At 37.9% G+C, this 27,009-nt stretch overlaps 1 protein-coding gene across 1 annotated transcript in view; it reads left to right on the top strand.

The window, feature by feature from the left end:
• Positions 1 to 27,009, top strand: part of BNC2 (basonuclin 2) — a 325,106-nt gene that overhangs the window by 284,806 nt on the left and 13,291 nt on the right. The window contains exon 5 of the mRNA XM_050328920.1: positions 18,479 to 20,445. Within this exon, the coding sequence (XP_050184877.1) occupies positions 18,479 to 20,445 (1,967 nt within the window). The remainder of the gene's footprint in view (positions 1 to 18,478; positions 20,446 to 27,009) is intronic.

The raw sequence follows: 27,009 nt of genomic DNA on the forward strand, positions 1-27,009 counted from the left end.
TGCAAAAAGTTGCCTAATTTCATAATTATTACATGATTTGAGGATACTGGCTGCATGAGTACATGGTTTTACAGTTGTTGCTTGAAATTAGGACTTACTTTTTATTTATCTATCTATTGTGAATAGTAACAGCAGAAATATACTTGGATGCCTCATTTTATCAGTATCTGGTAATGTTTGGACATCTCGATGGAGTGTTAATAAGGAAAGATAAATTTTTGGGTAGATAAGCTTATTCAAATTAATTTTATCTTGCATCGTAGGTGTATAGTGACTTTAAAAAAATCTCATAATAATACTCACTTTTAGTCTTTGTTACCAACAATATGATCAGAATTAAACTCACAGAAAAAGAAGAGGCTGTAACACAGTAAGAACACTATGTTTGAATTTATCAGTGTTTATCAGTGGGTAGGAGAGCGTTAAAGGTTCCTTATGTCGTTTTTTCTGGTGATACCCAGCCTCAGTGTGCAAAGTATACAGAAATCTAATCTGATTCCAGCACTCATGCCTCTCCTAACTCTTGTTTGTATTTTACATCTTCAGCTAAAAATTAACTGGTCTGGGTCACAGTTGCATAAGCACATGAACAGTTTTACATCATCAAGTAGTTGGACTGGATGGTTGTGTAATGTGGAAGACTGGAATTTTGAATTTTTAATATGATCTCTTTTAAATAGAAGAGAAAAGGAAATAATGGTTAAGCACTCTGGTTTTGACAGTCAGTGTTCTATACTTTCAGCAGTTCTGAAACAGTTTTTGGACACATATTGTAGATAAGTAGGTAGATTTATTCTTAGAGAAAAAGATTAAATTGGAATGAAACAAATTCTAAAAAAACTGTCCTCTCTCCTCTTTCTCTCCTTTTCAATCTCATTCTTCCTGTTTTTCTTTTATTTCCCGCTTTCTTTCTCCCTATCCTTTCCCCTTCTCTTTTTCTTCCCTTTTCTCTCTTTTCTCTGCTCTCTTTTTCTCCCTCCCCCTTCCAACCTGTAAAACACCAACAGTCATGCACTGTAGATTCATAAAAGGTGAGAATATTTCTAGCTCTCTGGCAGGTAGAAGACATTGTTATGGGCTGAATACACTTATAACTGAATAAATTCCCAGGGAGGCTGAGAACCACTGACATGGTAGGTATGTAAAACCATGTAACTGACATCAAGGCCTGTTGCACTTGTGTAGCCTTATTGAATCAGTGGAGCGCTCAGTCCCCAGTGAGGCAGATGTCACCAGCATCTGCATTCCTGACAAGCAGCTACACCTGAGGTTCAGGGGACACTTACGTACTTATGCTGAGCTGTGCGTCACAGAGGCTTCATCACCATATTTTAAAAGTGTATTTTGAAAACCAAACCAATAGCTTTTATATATTGATTTGGTGTATTGTCAGGAGTCATTAGAGTGTGTGTGTCTCTGCAAGTGTTGTGAGTGCTGTGCTCGTGCTCCAAATGAGATTGGTTCTCTGGTGGTAACATCGTACTGATACTAAATAATTTCAAAATACAGAAAGTGCACTGTGAGTCTCTTGTATTTTCTCTGAAGTTTGTCTTGAACGTGACATATCCCATTCCCTTTCCTTTCTTCTTTTGTCAGTTTTGTCTTATTTCAAAGGCCTGTATGGCACAGGAGAGGACATTTCTTTTTTCCGTTTCAAGTATAATAGCACTCAAGTTACGCAGAACACAAAATGCAAGACAGATAAATGAAGTAACAGAAGAGCACTATCAAAAGCCACTGTATATCCCACAAATTAACACCAAAACATTCATATCCAATAAATTCCAAGAAACTTCTATTACAACTGTTCCCAGGAATTCTGCTTCACATTCTTTGGCTAGACAGCTTTTACCTGGACAGTAGAGATGATGAAATGATCAAAAGTGATGATTAGAAAATTTTAAATAATAGGCAGCATTCTCTAGAAAATGTAGACAAAATGCATGAAATGTGTGTGTGCATATGTATGTGTGTAACTATTTTAAAGCTAGACACTGTTGTCTTTGTTTGTTGCTCTTCGACTCTGTGGCTAACCTAATGCTATGCCTTGCCATATGTGCTTGTGTTCCTTGAGCCCTGGCTAATACGCGGGCTTCTTGTGGTGAGTCTGAAATTCCACTATAGGACTTTGAATGGAGAAGCTCTTGTGGCTTATGGCATCATCAGTACTTTGAGGTGGAAATGGGGCTTTATGGAAATCAGTCTTCCTTAGAGGCCTTTGTACAATACAAAGTGCTTAAAAATACTAAGTGAATGCTGCTTTTACTGCTCTGGCATCAGCCCAGTCTGTGCTCACTTGTGGATGGTTATACTATAGATGGGTGTTCTGTAGTCACAGCTCTCACTGCTCCGGTTGAAAAATGGGGAAAAGAGGTGAGTAAATGATTGCAGAGGGAGTAGGCTATTGCTTTATCCTCTTTCCAAATTTTCACACATAGGTTGTTCGTAAGTTGTGCAGTGCCTGTAGTACATTTTTTACCTCAGTTTAAATTCAATGCTTTCCTCTCCCTCAGATCAGTAAAAGGACAGGTGTAAGCCACTGCATTACTGCATGTTCTGGCCTCCTGCTGCTACTGTTTGCTCTGTCCTTGCTGCTATGAGTATACCACAATGTAATTGTCTAAATATGCTCACATTGCTGTGATGTTCCAATGGTAAATCCTGCATAGTAATTTGATTTGATTAATGGATTTTTGAAGGGGCTGTCCCCTCTTTCAAGCTCATGTGGTTTGAGATGACCATGTTATAGGTAACCTTGCCTGTTTAGCTCCACCAAATAGAATTAATTACTCTGTAGTTCGCTTAAGAAAAAAATAGAGAAAACAATTCTGGAAGTTGATCACATAATAATACTAGTGTTGCATTTCTAATGACTTAGCAGCAATCATTTCTTGCTAAGAGGACTGCAAGACATGCAGGTATATTTTAAATAGCTTATGAATTATAACTCCATGTATGGTGAGTTTTACAGAATTCTGTAGAAGAGGTCTGACCTTACTGTCCAATGTGGGCAAAACTGACGTTGTTTTGTAGTGTTCAGTTTCCATTTACCTTTTCCAAGATTGCAGGAATATGGCCTGTCTGTAAAAGGTTTTCTGTGTTTTTATCATGCTTCAACCAAGCTCAGTTGATCTGCCTGAGAGCAAGGAAATAGAGAGTCTTACATCCTTCACAAATAAACAGTTTCATTTCAAATAGTGTCATCACTAAGGAACAGCTGAGGGAGTCTGCGATTGCTAAGAGATTTGCTTTGTTCTTTTGTATACCATGATACCTTACCTTTGCTCCATAGTGTAATACACAATGCATTTGGCTCCATTTGAGCATTTACAGTTGTATGCACATTGCTATCCAGACTATTCCTTGTTTTCTTTTAAAATAGACGTGCATGATTTATTTAGGATCTGAAATGGAATCTGTTAATTTTTGAGGTTTCAGAATACATATTCAAGATTGCATTTCCACATAAGATAGATAGATAAATAAATATAAGTAAAAAAGAAAATTATTTTAAAGTTTTATTTCAGTCTCACGATGGAGTGCAGTAAATAAACAGGGTATAAAATATTTGCATCATCATGGCTGTGGCCTGAATTTCATGCACCACCATAGCCTTGTCATCTTTTGTTTTTCATATACAAAATCAAAACCAAAAGGCTTGTAATCCTCCATATATTGATTTTTTATTATTAAAAAGTGAAAGTTGAAAGGCAGCTCTAAGCCTGCTTTATCAGCCACACTTGGACCAACTTTGGATGCTATTTCTAAGAGCTGGAGATGTGCCAAGGACATTAAGAGAAACTTTTTGCTTGCATTTTGCCAAGCTATTCTTACTGCTTTCTTTTTATGAAAACAATTCATTTTATTTGCTTTGCAACAAATATTTGTATTCAGGGGAATCTCTTCTGTATTAGACAGAATCTGTCTGTCCCCTGGGGTGAGAGGGCAGCTTGTAAAGTTATCAAAAGAAACTTGTAAGTGTGAGCACTGTTATTTCTTTTAGAGTTTGCTGTGCTAGAAGTAATCTAATGACAGTTTATTGGTGTCCATTTGGGGAAGAGGGATTGGTACTCTTATTTGAGAATTATTTCACTTGGGAAGCTCTGAACATAATAAGCATGAATGAAACAACCACAACATAGTGCAATAAAGGTCCTTCTCTGAGAGGATGAACTAGAAAAGGTGTTCATTGACTGACAGTAGCTTACATGTCCAAATACTGTAGAAGTGAATCCTTCCAGCTGTGTCCCACTGTTTCCACTCCTTCCAGCTGTGTCCCACTCTAAAAAATGAGTGTGAATGTTACTGAAGTTCTCTTGATAGGCACTTTCTAAATCTGTCTTTTCAGTTCTTATGTAGCTTCATTAATTTAAAACCTTACTGCAGGACAGAGTTGTTTTAGTGTTCATAAAGGCAGGTCAAGTTCACAATAAACTGTTTATTCAAAGTTACATTGAATCACAGTCACAGAATCATTTAGGTTGGAGAAGACCTCCAAGATCATCAAGTCCAACCTTTGACTGATCACCACCTTATCAACTAAACCATGGCACCAATTGTCAGATCCAGTCATTTCTTGAACACCTCCAGGGATACTGACTCCACCACATCCCCCGGCAGCCCATTCCAGTGCCTGACACCCATTTCAGTGAAGAAATTCCTCCCAGTGTTCAATTTAAACCTCTTCTGGTGCAGGTTGAGGCTGTGTCCTCTTGCCCTATTGCTAGTTGCATGGAAGAAGAGACCAGCCCCCACCTTGCTACAACCTCCCTTTATAGAGTTGCAGAGAGTGTTAAGATCACCCTTGAGCCTCCTTTTTTTCCAGGATGGACACCCTCAGCTGCCTCAGCCCCTCCTTATAGGACTTGTGCATCAGACCCTTCACCAGCTCTGTTCCCCTTCTCTGGACACACTCCAGCACCTCAGTGTTTTTCCCCTTTTGAGGGGCCCAAAAATGAACACAGGATTTGAGGTGTGGCCTCCCCAGTACTGATTTTTCCCTTCCCTGGTCCAACTGGCCACACTATTTCTGACACAAGCCAGAATGCCATTGACCTTCTTGGCCATCTGAGCACACTACTCACTCATATTCAGCTTTCTGTCAATCCAAACTCCCAGGTCCTTTTCCACTGGGCAGATTTCCATCCACTCTTCCCCCAGCCTGTAGCTCTACCTGGAGTTGTTGTGTCTGAAGTGTAGGACCTGACACTTGGCCTTTTTGAACCTTATATCATCAGTCTTGGCCCACTGATCCAGCCTGTCCAGATCCCTCTGTAGAGCCTTCCTGCCCTCCAGCAGATCAACACTCCACCCAATTTGGTGTTGTCTGTGACTCGATACCCTCATCTAGATCATCAGTAAAGATATTGAACAGGGCTAGCCCCAGCACTGATCCCTGGGGGACACCACTGGTGGTCGGATGCCGATTGGATGCAGCACCATTCACCACTCTCTGGGCCTGGCCATCCAGACAGTTTTTAAGCCAGAAAAGAGTGTACCTGTCCAAGCATGGGCTGCCAAATTTTTCAGGAGAATGCTGCAGGAAAAAGTATCAAAGGCGTACTGAAGTTCAGGTAGACTACATTCAAAGCCTTTCTCTCATCCACTAGACAGGTCACCTAGTCATAAAAGGAGATCAAGTTGGTCAGGCAATTCCATATTACATATAGAATCATAGAATAGTGCTTCCTGGACTTCAGCCATTCTGTGGCATGGTTTGCATTACAATCATGAAGTAAGGGGAAATATTGTCTATGTCCATTTTAAAGATCTGAGGATCTGAGATGTGGAAAGACTATGATTTGCCCAGAACACACCAAAAGTGGCTGGTGAGTCTAGGATTAAAGCTTTAGTTTCCTTGGGGATGCCCACCTCCACCTCTTTCTCCATGAAAATGCATTAAAAATGCAAAAATATTGGTTTTCTTCTCAGGTGACAAATATTTGTAGTTTATGAGATTTCTCTTTGATGTTTTAGATCCTTCTTTAAACCCTAAGAACAGGTATAGTTCAGTCACTCAGTTTAAATTTTAATTTTAAATTTAGGTCGTTTGCACCTGTGGTTCAAACAGTAACTGGAGCTGCAAACTGACTAAAAAAAAAATAGACTTTTTGTGCACGAATCAAAGTCACTTCTGTGTGTATGTCTGTCATATTATAAGGGGCCATTTGAATGGAAGAATGAGGTGGGTGGCACAGATGCCAGCATGGCTTGACTTTGAAGAACTTACTGAAGCAGAACTTCTGTTTGGCAAAAGGGAGTTTTACCTAAATACAGGGTTAGACCAGTGAATGGTGCTTGTTAATCTCCTGCATCTAACAGTCTTTTGCTTATTCTTCTGTTCAATTTATACTGTTAATATGTGGCATTACTTTGCTTTTTGACAAGGTAACCCACCTAGTTGATCAAGGGAAACCAGCTGAATCTTTTTGAATTTCAGTAAAGCTTTGACAGTTTCTCTGCTATTAGCAAAAGTCAGAGGCCAAAGAATCTTAACATTTGAAGAGACATATTAATAATTTTGAAACACTTTTTTTTCCCCCCAAATAATACTGTAATGACAATGAAAGCATTCTGTGTCCTTAAACTTTTTAAAACATCTGTGTCACTTTACCATCTACTACTACTTTTTTTTTTTTCCTTCAACAAGGAGAGAAAATAATATACTTATAGGGAGGGTGGAGGGTTACTGCAGCACTTCCATTTATTTTTGTAGTGGATACCCTGCTGAAAGTTGCATTGACTGAACAAAGGACAGACACAAAGATCAATCCTACTAGGACCACAACCCTTGAGGTAGTACTTACTCAAAATCGATCAGTCTTTTCAGTGACGTCTGTTACATTTTCTTACCATTTCACTACAGCTTTTTCTTACAAGTTATACTGAGACCGTGGTCAAAGGTGCCACCTTCATCTGTGTTCCATTCAAACCACTGTTATTTTCAGTAGTATCAGTAATTTTTCTATATCTCAGTTTGTCCATTCTTTCTAGATATGACACTATTGTAATCCAGCAAAATAAATGTACACCTTACATTGATAAAAAGGTTTTCAGTGTTGGTGTAATATCCTGAATTACAGTAAATAATCTCTAGGTTTTGGAGAATTCTGACTTTTCATTTTTCTTGTACTGCAGCTTAAAGAGTCTTATAGTGCTACCCTTCAGGATTTGTACTGTGCTCCAATTTGCATGTTATCCTCCTGACTTCATTTTTTTTTGTACCACATTGGTCAGAAGCTAGTGCTGAATATATTTTATGATATGCATAAAATGAGGTTTACTAAATGAGCAGATGATTAAATTATAAGGTAAAATCAAATACATTTTAAATATGCAACTATGTAGCATTATCATATCAATGCATATATCATTTGTGAATGTACTGTATGTGTGTACAAAGTGTGTCCTCAAAGATGATAAAATGCATTATTGTGTAACCTCATTGCAGGATGCAGGGTTCATGTTCTCATTGTTTTTCATTTTTTTTCCTGAAATCTGCATGGCAGGCAGTTTCATCTAAGTAAAAAAGCATCTTGCTCAAGGAATCATCCATTTTCCTGGCAAGCAGGGAATTTTAAGAATTAAATATCAGGTCTGAGGGGGAGTGAGAAGAATCAGGTTCTGCTCAAGCCAGTGGTGAGAGGAAGTTCAGGTGGTGTCACTGTACTGAGCTTAAGGAAATTAAATTCGTAGCCTGAGTCAGAAACCACTGTAAGAAGCGCATTTGTTACTAACTCTTTGCGGCTACGGTGCTTGCCTACAAAACCAGTACTAAGATGCCTTCTCTGACTCAAGAAGGGACCTTCCTGGGACACAGTGGAAATGCACTTTCTTTGTTGTACTGTCTGAAATTACTGTGGTTCCTAGAACTATGAAGAACTTACCTCTCCAACACCAGTATAGGAAGAGGCAATATTTAAAACAACAGCTGTTGTTGTTCTTTACCATAGACTTATTTTGTCTCCGAGCACTGACTATGTATGCACTTCTTGTTGAGGAGATTGAGTTGTCTTTGGTGAAAGAAGGAATCAAGGACAATAACAAGTCAACCTTATTTCTCAAAGAAGGACATATCTGTCTCAGTGATGTCCTACTACTAAAGTACTCTTAACTATGACATTGAAATTGCCTCAGAAAATGGAATATACCAGGAAATTTGTATCTGCCAATTCTGCATTCCTCTCCTGAGGTAGATATTGTTCTGAAATGCATGCATTAAATTAGCATTACTTGTGGTTTTATGAATGCTACTTCTGTTCCAACTTTGTTTGAATTTTTTCAGCTAAAATAATCTCATGTGGTTTTGGTCAGAAACAGAAATATTGTGGAATTCGGCACAGCCCTGAATATGAGATTGTTTGGAAACTATCACTAGCTCATCTATCAACATTTCAATTAACAGAATAGTTCTCAAGAAGTGTTCATGGGATTACTACTAGTTTAGATTTCTACAGTTCTTCTGTTTTACTGCCATTAACACTTCAAAACCTTCTTCCACCACTCTGTGTCCCATCCACTTCTAAGTATATCTCCCAAAACATTCAATATGTGTTTGCTAATTGTGATCAGGCTAAAATTCAAGTGCTGTGCTTGTGGGACATTTTTTTATCAGAAGCTGTATTTAAGTGATGACACACAGTAATTTGTTCATTCTTCTGTCAGTGTAATTTACAAGGCAACGACAGATAAACATAGCTATACAAGATTCATTTACAGTGACACAATGGCAGATACACAGAGCAGAACCCTGCCTATGAGATAAAGTGGACTGAGTGACTTATGCAGTAATTAGGGGATAATTGTCATTAACCTCGCAAACAGTAGTTTACCCATATTGTTTAAAAGGCTCCAGGATGCATAATGACAAGGTAATCTGTCAAAGCGCTAGGGGGAAATATTAATAAGATTTGTGCAAGCCTGGATAGAAAATATGCAGAAAGCAGCCACATTAAGCTAATTGGTGGATGAATATACACTTGTAAAAGTGCTTCTAATGGCACGTTTGCTGCTCTCCAAATGACTACTGTTAATGTGGAGAAGTGGGCTGCCTAGAAAGTCAGGACTGCTGGGACAAGAGGGTATTAAGACATGCAGGCACAGTTATTATTACTTTGTACACTGTAATATAATTCCCCCACTTTCTTTTGCATTTCAGTGCCTCTAATGTGTTCAAACTGATAGCTTGCTTCATGTACCGTGGCATTTTTATATTCCAGTGACCTTTGCCTTTTTGGTGTCACTCCTGCACCCTGCTGTCTCCCTTTTGCATCACATTGCCACCTATGGCACACCTGTGCTTTTCAGTGTAAATTTTTTCGATAAACAATAAAAAGAAAAAGGCCTCATTAAGATCATGTTGTATATATTGCAAGTAATAATGTATAGTCCCCTAATGAATAGTAAAGATGGAAATCAATCTCCTGGTTCTGCTGCCATTCATATATCCTGCATATAGTACAGCTGAATCCCCTTATTGAGACACAATTTGGTTTCAATCAGAAAGCCAAGCAGGTAATGCAATCCAGTTTATGAGTGTAACTTACTGGCTCTTCTACTTCACTGTTTATGTCCTTGGGCAACTTCTCAATTATTTACAATGCCCCTAGTTAGGCAGATTTCTTACTGACTTGGTTGAAAATTTTACTTATAAGCCCAGGAAGACTCAGCTTCTGTTGGTTACATTTTCCAGTCAGGATTATGAATTTAGTCAGTTTAAAGTGAGGAAAGGACCATATGATAATTTGATTTGACTGGACTGTTAGATGTCATACTCTGTTTTTGGTGATGTTTGTATTAGATAGAGCAAGGATATCAGACATGATTTGTTTGTATTATCACATTGTGGGAAGTTCTTGGCTGAAGAGAATCTGGGTGTCTCTTGTGGCTATGTGTATTGCATATACCATACTTCATTAGTGCTCTTTGTGAACATTTCCTGTTTCTCATAAAAATTTTGTGTCATTCTTTCATTGTTGGTGAAACCGAGGCTCAGAAAGAGATTACTACATTTACTGTAAGAAAACCAGAGAAAATATAACTTTACTTCTCAGTGAGTTATGCAGCACTAACACCAAACAGTAAAACCACAAGTGATTTTTAGGGACTGATAGTATCAAGACAAATTTTCTTACATACCTTACCATAATGGGCAACTCATATGCAGAAATTGGTGAAAGTGAGTTTTAAAATCAGTCATTTCTGTGTGCATGATGGGTATTTCAAACCCATTTACATGCCAAATTTTGTTCTAAAGTCAATTTAGAGCTGGAATTGTTTCAGTGGCTTAGCAAGTTTGTGTCTCTGTTTACACACTATCCTGAAAAGGGCTCATGGCACCTCATGCAGTATAAATATTTTGCCTTCGTACACCATGTACTTGGTGGTTTGATTGCCTTTAATAACCATGTCTTCCAAAGGACAAACACTCCATTACTTGCCACAAGGTAATGGTAAAGCTTCTCAAGATACTTCAATGAATGTTCCACTCTAACAGGCTGTAGGGAAGCAAAAGCGTTAGAATATTCTTCTATACTTGGAGTCCAAGGTTGTGGATTCAAATAAACAATTTGAATAAATTCTTGATATTCTACCATTTCAGTAATGTTGAGAACAAATGCCTCACCTTTACAGTGCATTAAAAATATTTTTGTGAGCCGATACCGTAAAGCATCCTCTCACCTCCTATTAACTCCTCATTAGTAAAGTCTTTTGAAAGTCTCTACCAGAATGGATGATATAGAGAATAAATGTTTGCATTTGAAAATTTGTGCAGTTCTTGGGGTGAGAGGGGCAAAATACTTGGGAAGTGGCACTAGTATTTCAAAATAAATGAGATAAGGACAACTGCTAAAAGATTACTTTGGATCTTCTTAAAGAGTCAATTTGTGTCCATGCTAACAGAAGTTCCACTGCTATTAGTGGCATATTTTGCCTTTTAATAGTTGTCAGCAATGTGACAGTTGTAAATCAAAGCAGATTTTGTTGACACCATAGTACTTTGTCCTGGCTTTGGCTGGGATGGAGTTGATTGTCTTCTTAGTAGCTGGTGCAGTGCTATGTTTTAGATTTAGTATGAGAATCTTGTTGATAACATACTGATTCTTAGTTGTTGCTAAGTAGCGCTTACACTAAACCAAAGACTTTTTCAGTGCCTCATGCGCTGCCAGAGAGTAAGTACACAAGAAGCTGGTGGGGGAAGCATGGCCAGGACAGGTGACCTGAACTGGGCAAAGGATTATTCTGTACCCTAGTACTGTCATGCCCAATATGTAAACTGTAAGGAGATGGCTGGGAGGAGCTGATCACTGCTCAGGGTTAGGCTGGATATCAGTCAACAAATGGTGAGCAATTGTATTGTGCATTACTTTTTTCTCTAGCACTTTATTCCTCTCTCCTTTTCATTACCAGAGATAGTAGTAGTAGTATATTTTATTTTGTTTCAATTAGGAAACTGTTCTTATCTCAGCTCACAAGGTTTACCTTTTCTTTCCAATTCTTCCCCCCACTGGGGGCAGAGGGAAGGAGGAGTGAGTGAACAGCTGTGTGGTGCTGTTGCCAGCTGGGGTTAAACCACAGCAGAGTTGCACCGCTGTGAAAACTAGTAAACACAAGAAGAGTATCAGACCATGTTGTACTTAGATTCTTTTCCTCCAAGTATAGACAGACATCTAATGTGAAAAAACCTTGTCAGGCACCCAACTGTAAAGAGAGTTGATGTCATTGCTTTGATTAAATAAAGCTTGAGCTGTTGTGATTAAATACATTGTAACCCACAGTGATCTATCATAGTATTAAAAATAAAAATGCTTTATGCACTGTTATGCAGGAAAAAGAAAGCCATCATCTTGTGAATTATACATTCTTATCTGATTCATAATCAAGAACGTTCCATAACAAAGTGAATATTCTATCAGAAGTCAAACAATATGTTTGAAAAATCAGAAGAAGCATTTAAAACTGATGCCCTTGCATCCTAATTGTTTCACTGGAGTTGCAGAGGTGCATATGTATTCATGAAGAGTGGGAAAGAGTTCAAATTAATATTTCTTTTCTAAAAACAGGAAGACACTGTCTTCACTACCCGCAATCCACATAGGTGCTTTATACTTGGCATATAACAGAGTATTTTAAGGTTGATGACCTAATGAATAGGTATTCTGCAATTGGCATGCACTATGAGGAAATTCAGTCCTCAAAATAGTAATTTGATGGGATCCAGTATTTTCATACCACTCCATGCAACTTAATCCATAACCAGCACTCCAGCAGGTTGCTTGTGCAGAAAGGGGTCTGTGCTCCTGGCATATATCTCTGGGACGAGATATGAAACAGAAGACCTGCGTACTTCTGCTCGATAAAGACCCTGTAGACCATTAAACAAGAGTGTGGGTGGTTAACGGCAGTGTCCTGGCTGGGTTTCTCCCGTGGTTATTGCATTCCACTGCCTTATGTTTCATCTGCAGTTTCAGCAGGACATGGTGTTCCTCACTTTCACTCCAAAACCGTTGAACAGAGTTCCTGTGCATTGTTACACAGCTGCTGTGCTCCACCATGGTGGTACAACCCCGATATATATTCACACAGATTTGGCTCAACATCATGTTTCAGGTCTAAGTTACGTCAAAATTACTTTTCAGTGTGGTCAGTGGAATTACTCCAGGTTTATAGTGCAGTTACTCTGAATGTAAACTGCAGCTGGATTTGCCCCACTGTCTACAGTTAGGAAACTTTGCAAAGGTAGTTGTGGTCAAAATGCAAAACTTTTTGCCCCTGAATGCATGAGGAGACTTGGAGTCTAAGGAGAAACTAGAGCAAATACTGTTACAAATGTGGCAACAAAGTATGTATGTATGTATGTATGTAAGTAAATAGTCTCCTTCATGCTACTTTTCATTTGAATACACACTTCCAGTGCCGTTCTCAGTGGTACAGCCACCTTCTCTTCTCCTGCTGTGGCATGCCAGTATCCTCATGTATGCCTTACGTCTTTGGGGCAAGGAAAGCAAGTTCAACTAATAAGAGAAAGGGAGGTTCAGAAAGAGAGAATCTATCAGTTTTGATTTTTCTAGCAGAGCAGAGTCTGCCAGAAGAGAAAGATTTCCATTATTGACTGAGAACTCAGTAGTGCTGCACTGTTTGTTCCTGGTGCAGCAGTATAACTCAAGGAAAGGACTGCTGACACTTAAGAATGCATTTGTTCATATGGTTTCCGTTGGTGAAGTGAGGGTGGTGAGAGGAGGATGAGAACTGACAGCTGAGGGGAAAAAAATTCAGCCATGCCTCTTTGCAGACTGAGTATGTAAATCTCAGTTACACATGTAGAGTCACAGTGAGCAAGAATGCACACCTTCGTGTTTGCAGGAGCAAAGGTGAGTTGGGTTCAGCATGGTAAAAACTCTTCTCATGAAAATGAGCATCTGATTAAGTGTGTGAGTTTATATTTCTGTGGAAAACTAAACAGAGGCCTTACTTTGGTCCTTCTGAGGTCAGTGGGAGTTAGCCAAAATGAACTAGAGATGTTGCACATTGCCCCATCAGCACTAATGTGAGTTGTTGTGCTGCTCCACACTTTGAGTAATTCTTACCCCAAGAGTAGCAGGACTACCCATAGTGTAACAGTTTGAAATTTAATTGAGAACAAAGAGATGCTTCTGGGAATTTCAGCCAAACAAAAACAACAAACCCTAAATCATGGAAATTATGCAGGCTTTTCTTTATTAGAAACAAATGTTGATTTTTTTTTCTGTCTACACCCTAATTAAAGTCATCCTTTGCTATTATAGTGTGAACAAATTAATATATTTCAGTCTGCTTTTCAACTGTTACAGCTGCATTCAAACTGTTTCCTTGAGATCAGCTAGAAAATATATAGCTCTTTAAGAAGATCAGCTGGAAAATATATAGCTCTTTATAGAAGAAAGATTTGTGATAAACTCTAGGCTTGCCTAATTATTTATTTAAAAATGTATCTATGAAACATTTTGTAACATAGATACTTAGCTGATATGCATGAAAAGCAACAGTTTAGGGTGCATATGCAAACTTGCTAAAATAGGAAGCTTATTGGTGAGTTTTTCTATGTAACTTTGAGTGATTCTCAGAAGTTATCACAACAATGCCTGCAAAAAATCCTTGAGTGTTCCCCAGAACATAAAGCTAGTTTAAGAAACAATGTAAATTTTTTTAACCTTTCTATTAATTTCAGATCTTGTATAGTCACCTCTCACTGTGTATTCAGCTAGGTGTATATCTGCATTTTATCTATGCCAAGAAGTGAACCAGTAAGATAAAATAGAAATGCAAAACGTCCGTGTATGTACATAAATGTGTCTATGTGAGTTCAGGCATATAAAATTACCTGCAGGTAATGCAGGCACAAGAGTCAGAGGAGCTTCTCACACAAAATGATTGTTCTAAATAACTGGTTTCATAATGAATGTTCAAGGCTTACAGTGTGTGTTTAGAGTGTATGCTTGTGTAGACTGTCCTTATTATCTAAATAGGCAGTTTTTAAATTGGGATGTTTTAAAGCTGAATTGAAAACCTGAAGTTTGTAAAGGCTGAAGGCCTTCAGAAAACGAAGATCCACCTTCAGAATCCTCCCCAGTTAAGCTTCTAAAAACTGGAGTGATCTTTGTGTCCATGTTCTGTTGTAGCCTGTTTGTGTCATCTAAGATAAACATCTTGACACCCACCGCTTTTTCTGCTTGACCCAGAAGTTTAAGACAAGATGTGCTCTAATGTATTGCGACACACACATCTCTTCCTAACATACAATCAGCAAAAATGAGGAGGCAGGTTCAGGGTGGTTAACCATGACATTACATGATAGATCTAATGTACGTGCATATGTGGACCCATATCTATACAAATAAAAGAGTTGAGTGTGTGTTTAGAGTAAGAAAATGATTTTCTCCATCTGCAATTGTGTGGGAGAGATACACACACACACACACACACACACGCAAAGTAAAATTAAAACTAAAAACAAGGCTGCATGGACAAAAAAAGAACATCAGTGTATACTGTATGGGTTGGGCTTACTTGTCTACTGCCTGACTTAGAGCTGTAAGCATGCAGTGCTATCTCTGTACTCACTAACTTCCTTGTACACGTTGTCACAGGAGGCTTGGCTTAATCAGTTGTGCGCTGAAAAAAAGTAATATAAATTGGAACCTTTTGTCATGAAATATTTAAATGTTGATATGATTTAATGGCTTTGGGGAGAAAATTTAGCATGAGAGATTGTAAGAAACAAGAAAGCGTTTACATGTAAGAAAGGACTTGAACCTCTAATCAAATATTACCATATACAGAAAGATCCCTAGCTAGTTATAGATAAATTCAAATGGGATAATGCTTAGATTTTTTGTTAATTTTAAGTTTTATCAAAAAATGACATTCCTATTCACTCTTTATCTAGTTTTACATAATACATGCTTACAATGATTTATGGAAAGCTTTCACCGTGTAAATATTGAAGCATATGCTATGCAGTATCCATAAGCAGTGAAGTTTTTATGGAATATAGGCATCTGTGCAATTTCTCTTTACTTTTGTTGGGCAAAAAGAGCCAAACAACTTCTTGGTGAAAATTAATAAAATAAAGCTTGGTATAACTAGTAGAAATAGGCAAACATCATTTAAGAGCAACTTTCTGATTTCCTGCTCTTTCTATGATAGAGAGGGTAACCCCATGACAATCACACCCTTGACTACCAGTTTCTCTGATCAGTGGGGCTTAGCAGCTGCCAAAGGTCTGGAGTTCCTCATTCCAAATCCCTAAAAGAAATGGAACAAAGGGTGGTGGTGTCTCATGAAGAGGAATCTCATGTAACCAAGTGCCAGCTTCTCTTAGTTAAGATGTGGAATAACTCCCTTAAAGCATACAGGGAACCCCCGGATTAGATGCCTGACTGCCTGTTCTGGGCATGCATTGCTGTGCTGACATCAAATGAGGGACTGTGTGAAACCACCCTCCACTTAGATATGGGCTTCTGTTACAGGATCTGTACCTGTTATTCTCCTGAGCTATTGTTGTGCTAGATGCATTTAATTTTTATTTACTTACATATCCATTTTTGTAAAGCATCCATTTGTTACATAAACCTGTGAGTGATTTACAAATTAAAGCAAAACCAAAACAAATTACAGTACTACATTGCAAAGCAACCTGCAACTGGCTGCAGACAGGAATTCTAATTCAATACATGTAAGCAGTGTAAATTAGACAATGCTATTTCCATCCTCAAACAATGGGAGTTACAGTTAGAAGGAATTAGTACTTTTGGTTTAGGATGAGAAATATGTACATATAGATTGGCTCAGACCTGACAGCAAAGGTCTGGAGACCAAAGTCTGAACCAAGTCTGGTTTTGCAGTTCCAGATAGGAATTACCCATATATATAGGTACTGTAGTTGGCCGGAAGTTTTGAGAAAAATAGGCGTAAGAAGCTTTACATCAAACTTTTAGGGAAAGTAGTCACAGTTAGTTGGGTGGGAAGAAACAAATATAATCTTAGTTTTAAAATATGAACCTGCCCTTTCATTATTTGTTTGTGGTGTTGATATTTTTTTTCTCCCACCCCTCGTCCCGTTTAGGGTTTGTTTCACTTATTTTTGTTCTTGGGAGGGTTTTTTTGGTGTTCTGGATGATTTCTATTAGATAGTACTGACTGCCTGTAAAATACTGCTCCATCAAGACAAATAGAACTGTAAGGCATAGAAATTAGAGATGTCCACAGTGCTTAAGCATGTTCAAAGTTGGGGACAAATGAGAACCGGCATCTGCATCATGATGTTTCGTTCATCACTGTGTAAATACAGACTGAACATTTTCTACACAGAGTTGGTTTCTGGGGCTTTCCATCTGAGGTCAGCTGGGTAAGATTTTCCGTAATTAATTGCTATTGAGGGTTTCGTTGTCTTTCAGGGTCTGATTTTGAATGTTCATGTGTGGAGCATTTCTAAAGATTTTGTAGTTGTATCCAAGGTACTGAAACACACATGGCATTAACCTTTGGCATTAACTTTGTATCCAGAGAGGTGAACCGCACTGAACACGTCAGAACAGAAATAATAAAACAGCTATAATCAATTAAACATATGCTTTACTATTTGGTACAAAATTGTGTCTTCCAGTACTCTAGGAGAAGAAGAATGAATCCTCTGAAGACTGAAAAGAATTAATAAATAAATAAATAAGTAGAACTGGGGGGATGGGAGTGATGGAGGGAAAGAAAGGTGTTCACAATCTTCATAATCAAAAAAGAGCTAGTGTTTTTTGCAATCATGTGTAGTCCAAAATGTTCAGATAAGGTTCTGAAGCTGAGATTCAAGATTTAAAAATATCAGAGACAGTACACTGGAGTATCTTGCAAGGCTATTTAAGGCATGAGGAAACATTGAAATAATGCTGGTTTTGTGGCCTGCAACAGTTCTTGTTGGTTATAGTTACTGTGCTAATACTAAGTCCAGCGTTTGTCCAAAGGGAAAGATGCCAATAAAATGATGTATTCATTATATAAGTATTTTAATATGTTTTTATCAATACATGCTGGAATGGATTGCCTGACATTACATTGCAGAATTTTTAAGTCCTACCTTCAGGCAAATCTCATGCTTACTAGCAAAAATGAAAGTGTGAAATGCTTTTTAATGTATATTTAACAACAGATATTCTAGTGATTACTGATGTGTATTCTCTCTGGATTTTTCCCTTGCTATGAGAAGGCAATGCTAAGAGACAACATTTTTACACATTTATGCTATCTACATCCATCAGATCTTTACTTTTTACATATTTTTAACTGTTATTTATGTCAAGACTACAAAAAAAGTCATCTCCTGAGTCTAAACCATACCAAGATTGCAAGCTTACAATCAAGTGCCAGTAAGAGTCCAGGGAAAAGGGAGTAAGGTACAAGTATTATGTGCTATTTTTAAGACATTTTGCCTTCTATCAAAGTTTCTTGTGAAATGACTCATAAGTGACTTTAGTCTTACATCTGATTATATTTAAGAAGCAAATCTATCAAATGCATTTATTTAGCTCTTTCTCGTAGTAATACCATTTGATAGTGATTAAAGTACAACTTTTGGTATTTTACAATGGCATATACACAGCGGTTCATGTTTTACACTCATATATTGTAAACAGTAGCATCACTGTTGTTAAATTGAAAGTATTGAAAGCATTTTAGATCACAGAGCCCCATGGTCTACATTTTGTGTACTCCGAAATTATTAAACTCAATCTGTTTTTCTGGCTGTGACTGTAATTACAGTATTTGCATGGCTGGAAAGTTTGTATATTCTTTATGAAATTCTATTAGCACTGTAGGCATGTTGTTTTTCGAGCTTAGTGTTTTCATGTTCAGGCAACAGAGCACCTTCTATTGAATTGAAAAATTATGCAGAATCAATAATTTTTTTTCTTTGTGTTTGTCTTTGTTGTTTCTTTGATATGGCCTCTAGGATGCTGCAGGCAAGGTGCTGGACCGCTGGGCCATCATGTCCAGGGAAGAAGAGATCATTACCCTTCAGCAGTTCCTGAGATTTGGAGAAACGAAATCTATCGTGGAGCTGATGGCAATTCAAGAAAAAGAAGGGCAGGCTGTGGCTGTGCCATCTTCAAAGACAGATTCTGATATAAGGACTTTTATTGAAAGCAATAATCGCACCAGGAGCCCAAGTCTCCTTGCTCACCTGGAGAATAGCAACCCTTCCAGCATTCATCATTTTGAAAACATCCCAAATAGCCTTGCATTCCTGCTTCCATTCCAGTACATAAATCCAGTCTCTGCTCCACTGCTGGGGCTGCCTCCAAATGGCCTCCTGCTGGAACAACCAGCAATGAGGCTCCGTGAACCAAGCCTTACAACCCAAAATGAATATAACGAAAGCAGTGAATCTGAAGTTTCCCCTACGCCTTTCAAGAATGAGCAAACATCTAGCAGGAATGCTTTGACCAGCATCACGAATGTTGAGCCCAAAACTGAGCCAGCCTGCGTCTCTCCTGTTCAGACACCTACGCCAGTCAATGATTTATCAAAAACAGAACACACTAAAAGCTCATTCCGAATTCACAGGATGAGGAGAATGGGGTCAGCCTCGAGGAAAGGAAGAGTGTTTTGCAATGCATGTGGCAAAACTTTCTATGACAAAGGTACTCTTAAAATCCACTACAATGCTGTACACCTGAAAATCAAGCACCGGTGCACTATTGAAGGCTGCAACATGGTTTTCAGCTCTCTCAGAAGCCGCAATCGCCACAGTGCTAACCCCAACCCCCGACTCCACATGCCTATGCTAAGGAATAACCGTGACAAAGATCTAATTCGTGCTACATCGGGTGCTGCCACTCCTGTCATAGCGAGTACAAAATCCAGCCTAACTCTAACAAGTCCTGGGCGTCCACCGATGGGGTTTACCACTCCCCCTCTAGACCCTGTACTACAGAACCCTCTTCCTAGTCAGCTGGTCTTCCCGGCTTTAAAGACTGTCCAACCTGTTCCTCCTTTTTACAGAAATTTACTTACTCCTGGAGAGATGGTGAGTCCTCCAGCCTCACTCCCTACCAGTCCAATAATACCAGCAGTGAGTGGCATGGAGCAGCATCCCCCTCCTCCTTCAGAGTCATCAGTACCTTCAGTATTGATGCCCACCCCAGAGCCCAATGTAGACCTTGCCCCCAAGAAGAAGCCAAGGAAGTCGAGCATGCCGGTTAAAATTGAAAAGGAAGTTATCGATACTGCTGATGAGTTTGATGATGAAGACGAAGAGGTGAATGACAGCAGCACAATGGTGAATGACATTGGTCATGACAATCACTGCCATTCTCAGGAGGAAATGAGCCCAGGCCTGTCTGTGAAAGACTTTTCCAAAAATGACAGAAGCAGATGCATTTCCAGACCAGACATAAGAAGGGCAGACAGCATGACATCAGAAGACCAGGAGCATGAGAGAGACTACGAAAATGAGTCAGAGTCATCAGAGCCCAAATTGTGTGAGGAATCCATGGAAGGCGATGATCGCCTCCATGAACCTGGTGAAAAATCAACAATGCATAGTGACAGACCAGATGAAAACCACAATGACTCTTCCAACCAGGATGTCATCAAGGTGAAGGAAGAGTATACAGACCCTACATATGATATGTTCTATATGAGCCAATATGGACTGTACAACGGAGGCAGTGCCAGTATGGCTGCTCTTCATGAAAGTTTCACTTCTACATTCAACTACAGCAGCCCTCAGAAGTTCTCCCCAGAAGCTGAAATGTGCTCCAGCCCAGACCCCAAGATATGCTATGTTTGCAAGAAAAGTTTCAAGAGTTCCTACAGTGTGAAGCTTCACTACCGAAATGTTCATTTAAAAGAGATGCATGTCTGCACAGTGGCTGGCTGTAATGCTGCGTTCCCATCACGGAGAAGCAGAGACAGGTCAGTAAATATTAATTGATTTTCTACATTATTAAATGTGTTGAATAATGTAAAAATAGGCAGTTTAGGATATATGAAAAAACAGAGAGATGCAGAGTAATGACAAGTGACAGTCGTGTTCCCATGACATTGAGACAGATTTATCATTTTAAAGATATTCATTGTTCAGAGTGGTATATATTGTACCATCCTCTTAAGTGACTAGCTAGATAATAAATGTCATTATACTTTCTATGTACCTGTGTACATGTGTATTGCACATCTGTTTATAAGGTGCAGCCTTCATTACATTTGTTTTCTTCTCCCTGCAACATTTAAAACAAGAAAACCTTGTATTAAATAGATACTTAATTGTATACAAAACAAATATCTCCATACATGCATATCAAACAGTAAACTAGGAAGGAGTGGATGGATAGTTGGATGAATGGATGGAGAGACAGAATGGAAGAACTGGAATTAAGGAATGATTTCCATCTCCATAGGGTCATATAAAAGTAAATAAGAAGCATTAGAAGGCTATTCTTTATTATCTTCAATTTTTAAAACTAGATGCTGTGTTGTAGTGGGAACAAAAAATATTAAGAAAATCATTGTCTTTTTCTTTAGTAGAACTTACATCTCTATCCACTATTGTCATTTAATCTACATTATCTTCTTCTCTGCATGTGAGCAACTCCCTTTCCCACCAATGGGAATTATGCACATTCAGAGGGGAGAGGCTAGACCCATATGTATTTTTAATATCAACCAACATATATTCTACTGATGCTTCAGATGACATCATGCCCTAGCTATGCTGCATCAATACTGAAAAGGTTGGGCTTAAACAGAAGCACCTGGTCCATAAACTCTTTGGTTTGGGGTGTTTTGGGGGTTTTTTTGTTTTGTTTTGTTTTGTTTAATTTTGTGAATTTTTTTGTTTTGCTTTAAATAGACTGTTCTTATTGATTCCTGAGGAAAATGTAATATAAATGGAATTTGTCAGGGTCATAGGATAACAGTTATTTCATACTTATGGATAAAAGCTCTCGCATCTGATGATGATCATATTGTCACAACAAAATCTTTCTGGTTCATGGAGTGATGGTGAGATTTGCTCACCTTTCTTCCTTACTTGTGTTTCATATTTTTTCATTAGGCTGTAAAAATTCAGGAAGGAAATTAAACCTCACTAAACATTTCACACGCAGCTTCTCATTTTTTTTTTTTTTTTTTTTTTTGAAACTGATGTGACTTGAAAGTGAATATATCATGTCTTAGAAAATGAAAGCAAGTTAGTGTTAAGGATATCAAGGAGCCAAAATTCACTGTTTTGGTGGAGAGTTTAGTCCCCAGATATTTCATTTATGAAATCCACTAAACAGAAAAACAGGAACAAACATCTTAAGAATGCAAGTTCAGAACAGCTGAAAAGGATGATCAAGGAAGTTTGCATTTCAATAGGATGAATCTACTGGACACAAAGCAGGTAAATCTAAATTAAGACTCATTTTCTTGGGGTGTGCTGATAGCATTTATGAGACTCGAATTTGACAAGGGAAACACGTAAATCAATGGCATGCTGAGTTTAGATGTGTGTAACCCTTTTCAGTTCCTGAAATTGCACAGCCTTTGTTAGTCAAGAATTTGGTTTAGTCAGTCTGTTTCCTCAAATGAATTATGAAGTCAGTCATGTACTACACAAAACAGCTTTTCGTCGAGTATATGAAGAAGTAATAAGCTTTAGGATTTGGAACTTTATGTAGTGTATTAAATTTCAACAATAATACATTGATAGATCATGGTAATAATAAAGTTAGCATAGCAAAGACTAAGATGTTCTAAGAAAGAGTGGCTGCAATGACATACATAAAATACATCTGAGATAAGAACCTGAAAATAGGGAACATTTTGAAAATATTTTGTCAACTATGTAGGATACTCCTGTTAAGCTTACTGAAAGCAAACCATGAAATAAAAATCTGATTCAGTAACTTAAAATGTAGACTGCATATTTAAAGATTTTTTTTTTTTTTTGCAAAGTGTTTTATTAACCTAAAAATTTTTCAATTCAGTTTGTTTGGGGTTTTTTTTCTGATCTTCCTTCTGGGAATTTTTTTTTTTTTTTTAAGAAGAGTATATACAATTTCTAACTCTTCAGATTATGGAGAGCACCTCAAAGATAAATGGATAACTAAATTAATAGCATTGCAAAGTGAGAACTTCTTCCAACCACTCAAATCAATTTTGCTTAAAAACTTGGGAGGGTTTAGCTTTTAATTGGTGTATGAGAAGTAAGACTTAGCTGCTTACACCACACAGTAATAATTCCATTAATAAGTCCATTTGAAATGGACTTGTGTTCCATTTTGGACAGATTACAAAAAATCTCTGCGATTTGCTTGTGCGTAAGTCACTCACATAATCTTTGAGTAACTAGAGTAGCTTAGAATTTTGTGCTTTATGAAAGAACAAGAAAATTTTTTCAATACTATCTTCTTAATGAAATCAGAGTTTTTGCTATCATATAGCTTGCAGTCTTGTGAAGTTATCTTTGGTTTTAGTCACTTTATTAATTATATTACTAGTACTGTGTTAATAATATTATTAATCCCAATATAACTATTTATAGGTCTATAACTAGCTAGAGTCTAAAACTCACAATGTTCTATAAGAAAATACAAACTTAAGTGGAGATAGATAACATTGGTTGATCTTTTTTGTTTTCCTTAGAGGCCTCTGATTTGGCTCAAGTCCTTTTCCAATGTAATTTTAGTTTATCAGAGGTTTGATTGTATTCTCCCTGCCCTGTACATACACAAAAATCCTAATTGTTGAAAGTGAGTAGAGCTACTGTAAAATGGTCTTTGCAGGGTTGGGGTTGTGATACAGATTGGTGATTACCAGAAGCAACAGATCATGTCAGGAGAAAATGCAGTACTGCTTTGACTGAAGGAGGGGTTTAATCTGTGTCAGAGCTGCAATCCTCCCTTTGTAGAAAGCATCCTGTAGCAATTTATGCTAAAGTTAACCAAATCTAGCTTTACCATTCCTACATCATTTTTGCCAAGGTCAACATCTGCATAAAAATCCTTCTGCCAGAAATGTTGGAATGTCTTCTGTGATCTTCAGTTAACCACTGCTAGTCCTTGTAACTTTGGGGTCAAGATAACCAGAAGATTCTGAAGTCCCACCTCACATGTGTTTTTCTCAACTCAGGGCAGAGGAAAGCAGAGTCCTGGTCCTTGCTTGATGCCTCAGTAATTTTGTCACACATTCTAAAATTAAGCCAATATTGTTTTCAAGTAGTCAAGTTTCATTGAGCCTAGATTTTTTTAAAAGGGCCTTTTTTCATCATTCTTCTGAGCCACAAGTAACATCACTAATTAAAATATCCTTATGCATACCTAGATCTTCCGTCGTTTTCTCAGATTGAGAAGTCTCTCTGTCTTTCTTTTCCTGGAAGCACTAAACCTCAGGAAACCACTTTTTTTTTTTTTTTTTTTTTTTTTTTCCCCATTCTTCAACAGCCACTCACTGAATTAGCTGTTTTATCCATTTCTGTTTCTGTATTTACTTCATATCTCCTTTCTTCTAAAGGCATGTGGTTCAGGCTTGGTCTTGTTGCAAGAAGGCAATGGGGAGTAAATAAGAAAAGGGACCATATTAAAAATTTAGTCAGAAACAATGTCATAAAGCTGCTTTTGAACAGAGAGACATCTTTTTCAAGTAACTTATTAGATGGAAAAGAGAAAGATGAGAAGAAGTTCCTGCAAGAACTGTGCACTTGAATGGAAAGATTTGTCCTTGTGGTGTGAATTCTCTCTGGAAGAGATGTGTCCTGTGATTGAGGAGAATGGGCCTGTAGCTGCAGTGGTTAGATTCCCCTGGGATCTGCTTCCCAGCCTCATCGGTGAGTCCTGCTCCAGCAGATACTGAATTTATCTTACAAAAAGATAGATGTGGTTGGTCCTTCAAGTCAGCACTGAGAAAGAGGACACCAATGCAGAGGTGAAGGTCTGGAAGGTGCAACTCAGAGCAGTTGGCTTCATTTTGGTCTCTCACCTAGAAGAGCCAAGAATTTTGTGGTCACAACCACTGATGAAACAGTAGGCAGGTGGACTTTTTGCTTTCCATAAGTCTTCTCAAGAAACTGCTGTAAGATTTTAAGGAGAAATACAGCCATTTTTTCAGTCACCCTTAGCGCATGCTAAATCCCCATTTCACCTCAGTCCTGACACTATTAAAATCTGTGGTTTTTAAGCTAGGGTACAGCATTAGCAACATTTTCCTTTCTCTCAATGTATGGAAAATAAATTAACTCTCAGCGTACCTGTTCAAAGGAAAAAAGCAAGAACTTTTTGTTTTGTCTGTCTGCTACTTAAGTAGGACTGTGAATTGTAAAGGTTTGTCTTTTAAGTTTTCTCACAAAGTGAGCATGCGTGCATATACGTGCATGCATGTGTGTGTGTTCCACAAGATGAGAAAGGTAATTGAGCCCCATGAATAAATTTAAAAACAAAATAATAACTGCTCAAGGTGATTTATAAATAAATATGAGGCAACTATTGATGCCAGGTGTCATCATGCCACTGATTGCGAGTTAAATCAGTCCAGATTTAAAAACATAAACTCCTTGATTTGTATGGAGCAAGACATCTGTAGGTGGTTTATTAAAACCTGCTGATGTCTCCAGAACTAAATTTGTGCAAATATAGGCCTCTGGGTAGCTGTGTTGAAAAAGCAGAGACATACTTTTTGTTTGGTTACCTGACTTCCAGCCCTATACAGGTGTGCTTGAATAAATTAACATCAGTTACCTATGATGAGTCGCTGCATACATTATCAATGGAGGTGAAGATGTGAAAAAGCTACTACCTGCCTCCTGTTATCACCTCCTTGACACAACAGTACCCATTTTTTCATCATCCTACTATGTTAGGAATCTTCTACGGATAACTTTTTAGAGAATTATTTTCTATAAACACACTCAGTTTCAGCTTCAGGAAATAAGATACTTTGCACCAGTCCATGATAATTATTACTGTATTTCCCCAAATATAATTAGCTGTCATATATACAACTTGAATTTCCTCCAACAAGAACAAGGAAATCAGTTTTTAAGATGTTAGGTGTTCTATGAACCATTCTTCAAGAGCCAAAAATTATACTGATAAATTTTTAGAATATAAACACATATACACCTGTACTACTGTTTCTGGATCTGATGCAGTTCATGAAGAGACTAGCTGCATATCTAATACATTTGAATGAACCATTAGGTTTTCTCTTGCAGAGTCACTAAGATGTGTGTCATTACTAATGTTCCCATAACTCTTCCTTACCCAAGAGAATCTACATCAAAACATGTTGTACCACCTCTAACACAGATCTACTGGTCTAACCTTTTCCATGAGCAGTCATATTGAACAGAGACTACTTGTCATATTGCATACTCACCAATGTGAAAAAGAGAAGCAGAATTAAAACTAAAATACATAGAACCAGTTTCATCGTAAGATTCAAAAAAATTATTTAAAAGAAAATAAATATATTGAAGCAAGGGCTTACTTATGTGAGTAAATATTAAAGGATCAGCTCTGGTGTGAAGGAAGGTTTTCTCTGTCTACATATAGTCATTTGTTTTGGGTTTGAATTGGAGATGGCTGTTGTTTCTTAAAACAACCTGCTGTCTTCATTATCTGGTTCTGGTTTGGTACACAAAAGGGTATTTTTTTGAAAGGGAGGGTACAGTTTCTTGTTTAGTTCAATAAGTCTCATTTTTATGTGAACTTGCAAATAAGTCAGTGACATGAAAAGCTTATTTAAACAAACAGCCACACCAGGATTAAGATAGGTGGGAAGCATAAGTAAAACATTGAAAATTCTAGCTAAAAGCAAAACATGCATTAAAGCGATATTTTCCCCTGATATCTGTTGTGACAAATAGTCTAAATGTTTAATGTGTTTTGTCCAATTTTTGTGTGTAAGTTTTGTGTATTTATGTTTCGTGAAAAAGGTTATTTGGGAAGACAGGATTGTGAAAATGCTTATCATAATATCCTGGTTGTCCCTAGGTTCCTAGGAAATAACTGGAAGAACCAAAACTCTTCTCCAGAGAGTGGGAGAAAATTTCCACTTATCTGAGTAAATGTAAAGCTGTTCCTCATATACAGAGACATCGCATCTTCCCTAGAGTCTTTTGGAAGCAGGGTAAATAAAAAGTCTACCCCCGCTAGTTCCTACAGAGAAAGGCTCTAGCTGTTCTTTTCAACTTGACAGTGGAAGGCTCTAAGATTTCTTCTGATGTGAAGAAAGCTGTACTTTACAGATAGAAGATAACACCAGGGCACTACTTCCAGAAGTCTGAATGGAACAAGACACCTCAACTTGAGAGTTGTGGTCTTCTTAGGTGCAGGAGTCTAGAGAGAAATGATGAAGGGTGACGCATTTCTGGAAGGAATAGCTGTGTATTTACTGCCCTTTGGATTTACAGTTCTCAGTGAAGAAAAGAGACACTCGGTAGGCAGGCAAATGTCCCCATACATACATTCATGATGCATTCATTTGTCAGCTGTGCAT

This window comes from Myiozetetes cayanensis, unplaced genomic scaffold, assembly GCF_022539395.1.
Source record: "Myiozetetes cayanensis isolate MyiCay16 unplaced genomic scaffold, myiCay2020 scf4, whole genome shotgun sequence".
In the NCBI taxonomy this organism is placed as follows: domain Eukaryota; kingdom Metazoa; phylum Chordata; class Aves; order Passeriformes; family Tyrannidae; genus Myiozetetes; species Myiozetetes cayanensis.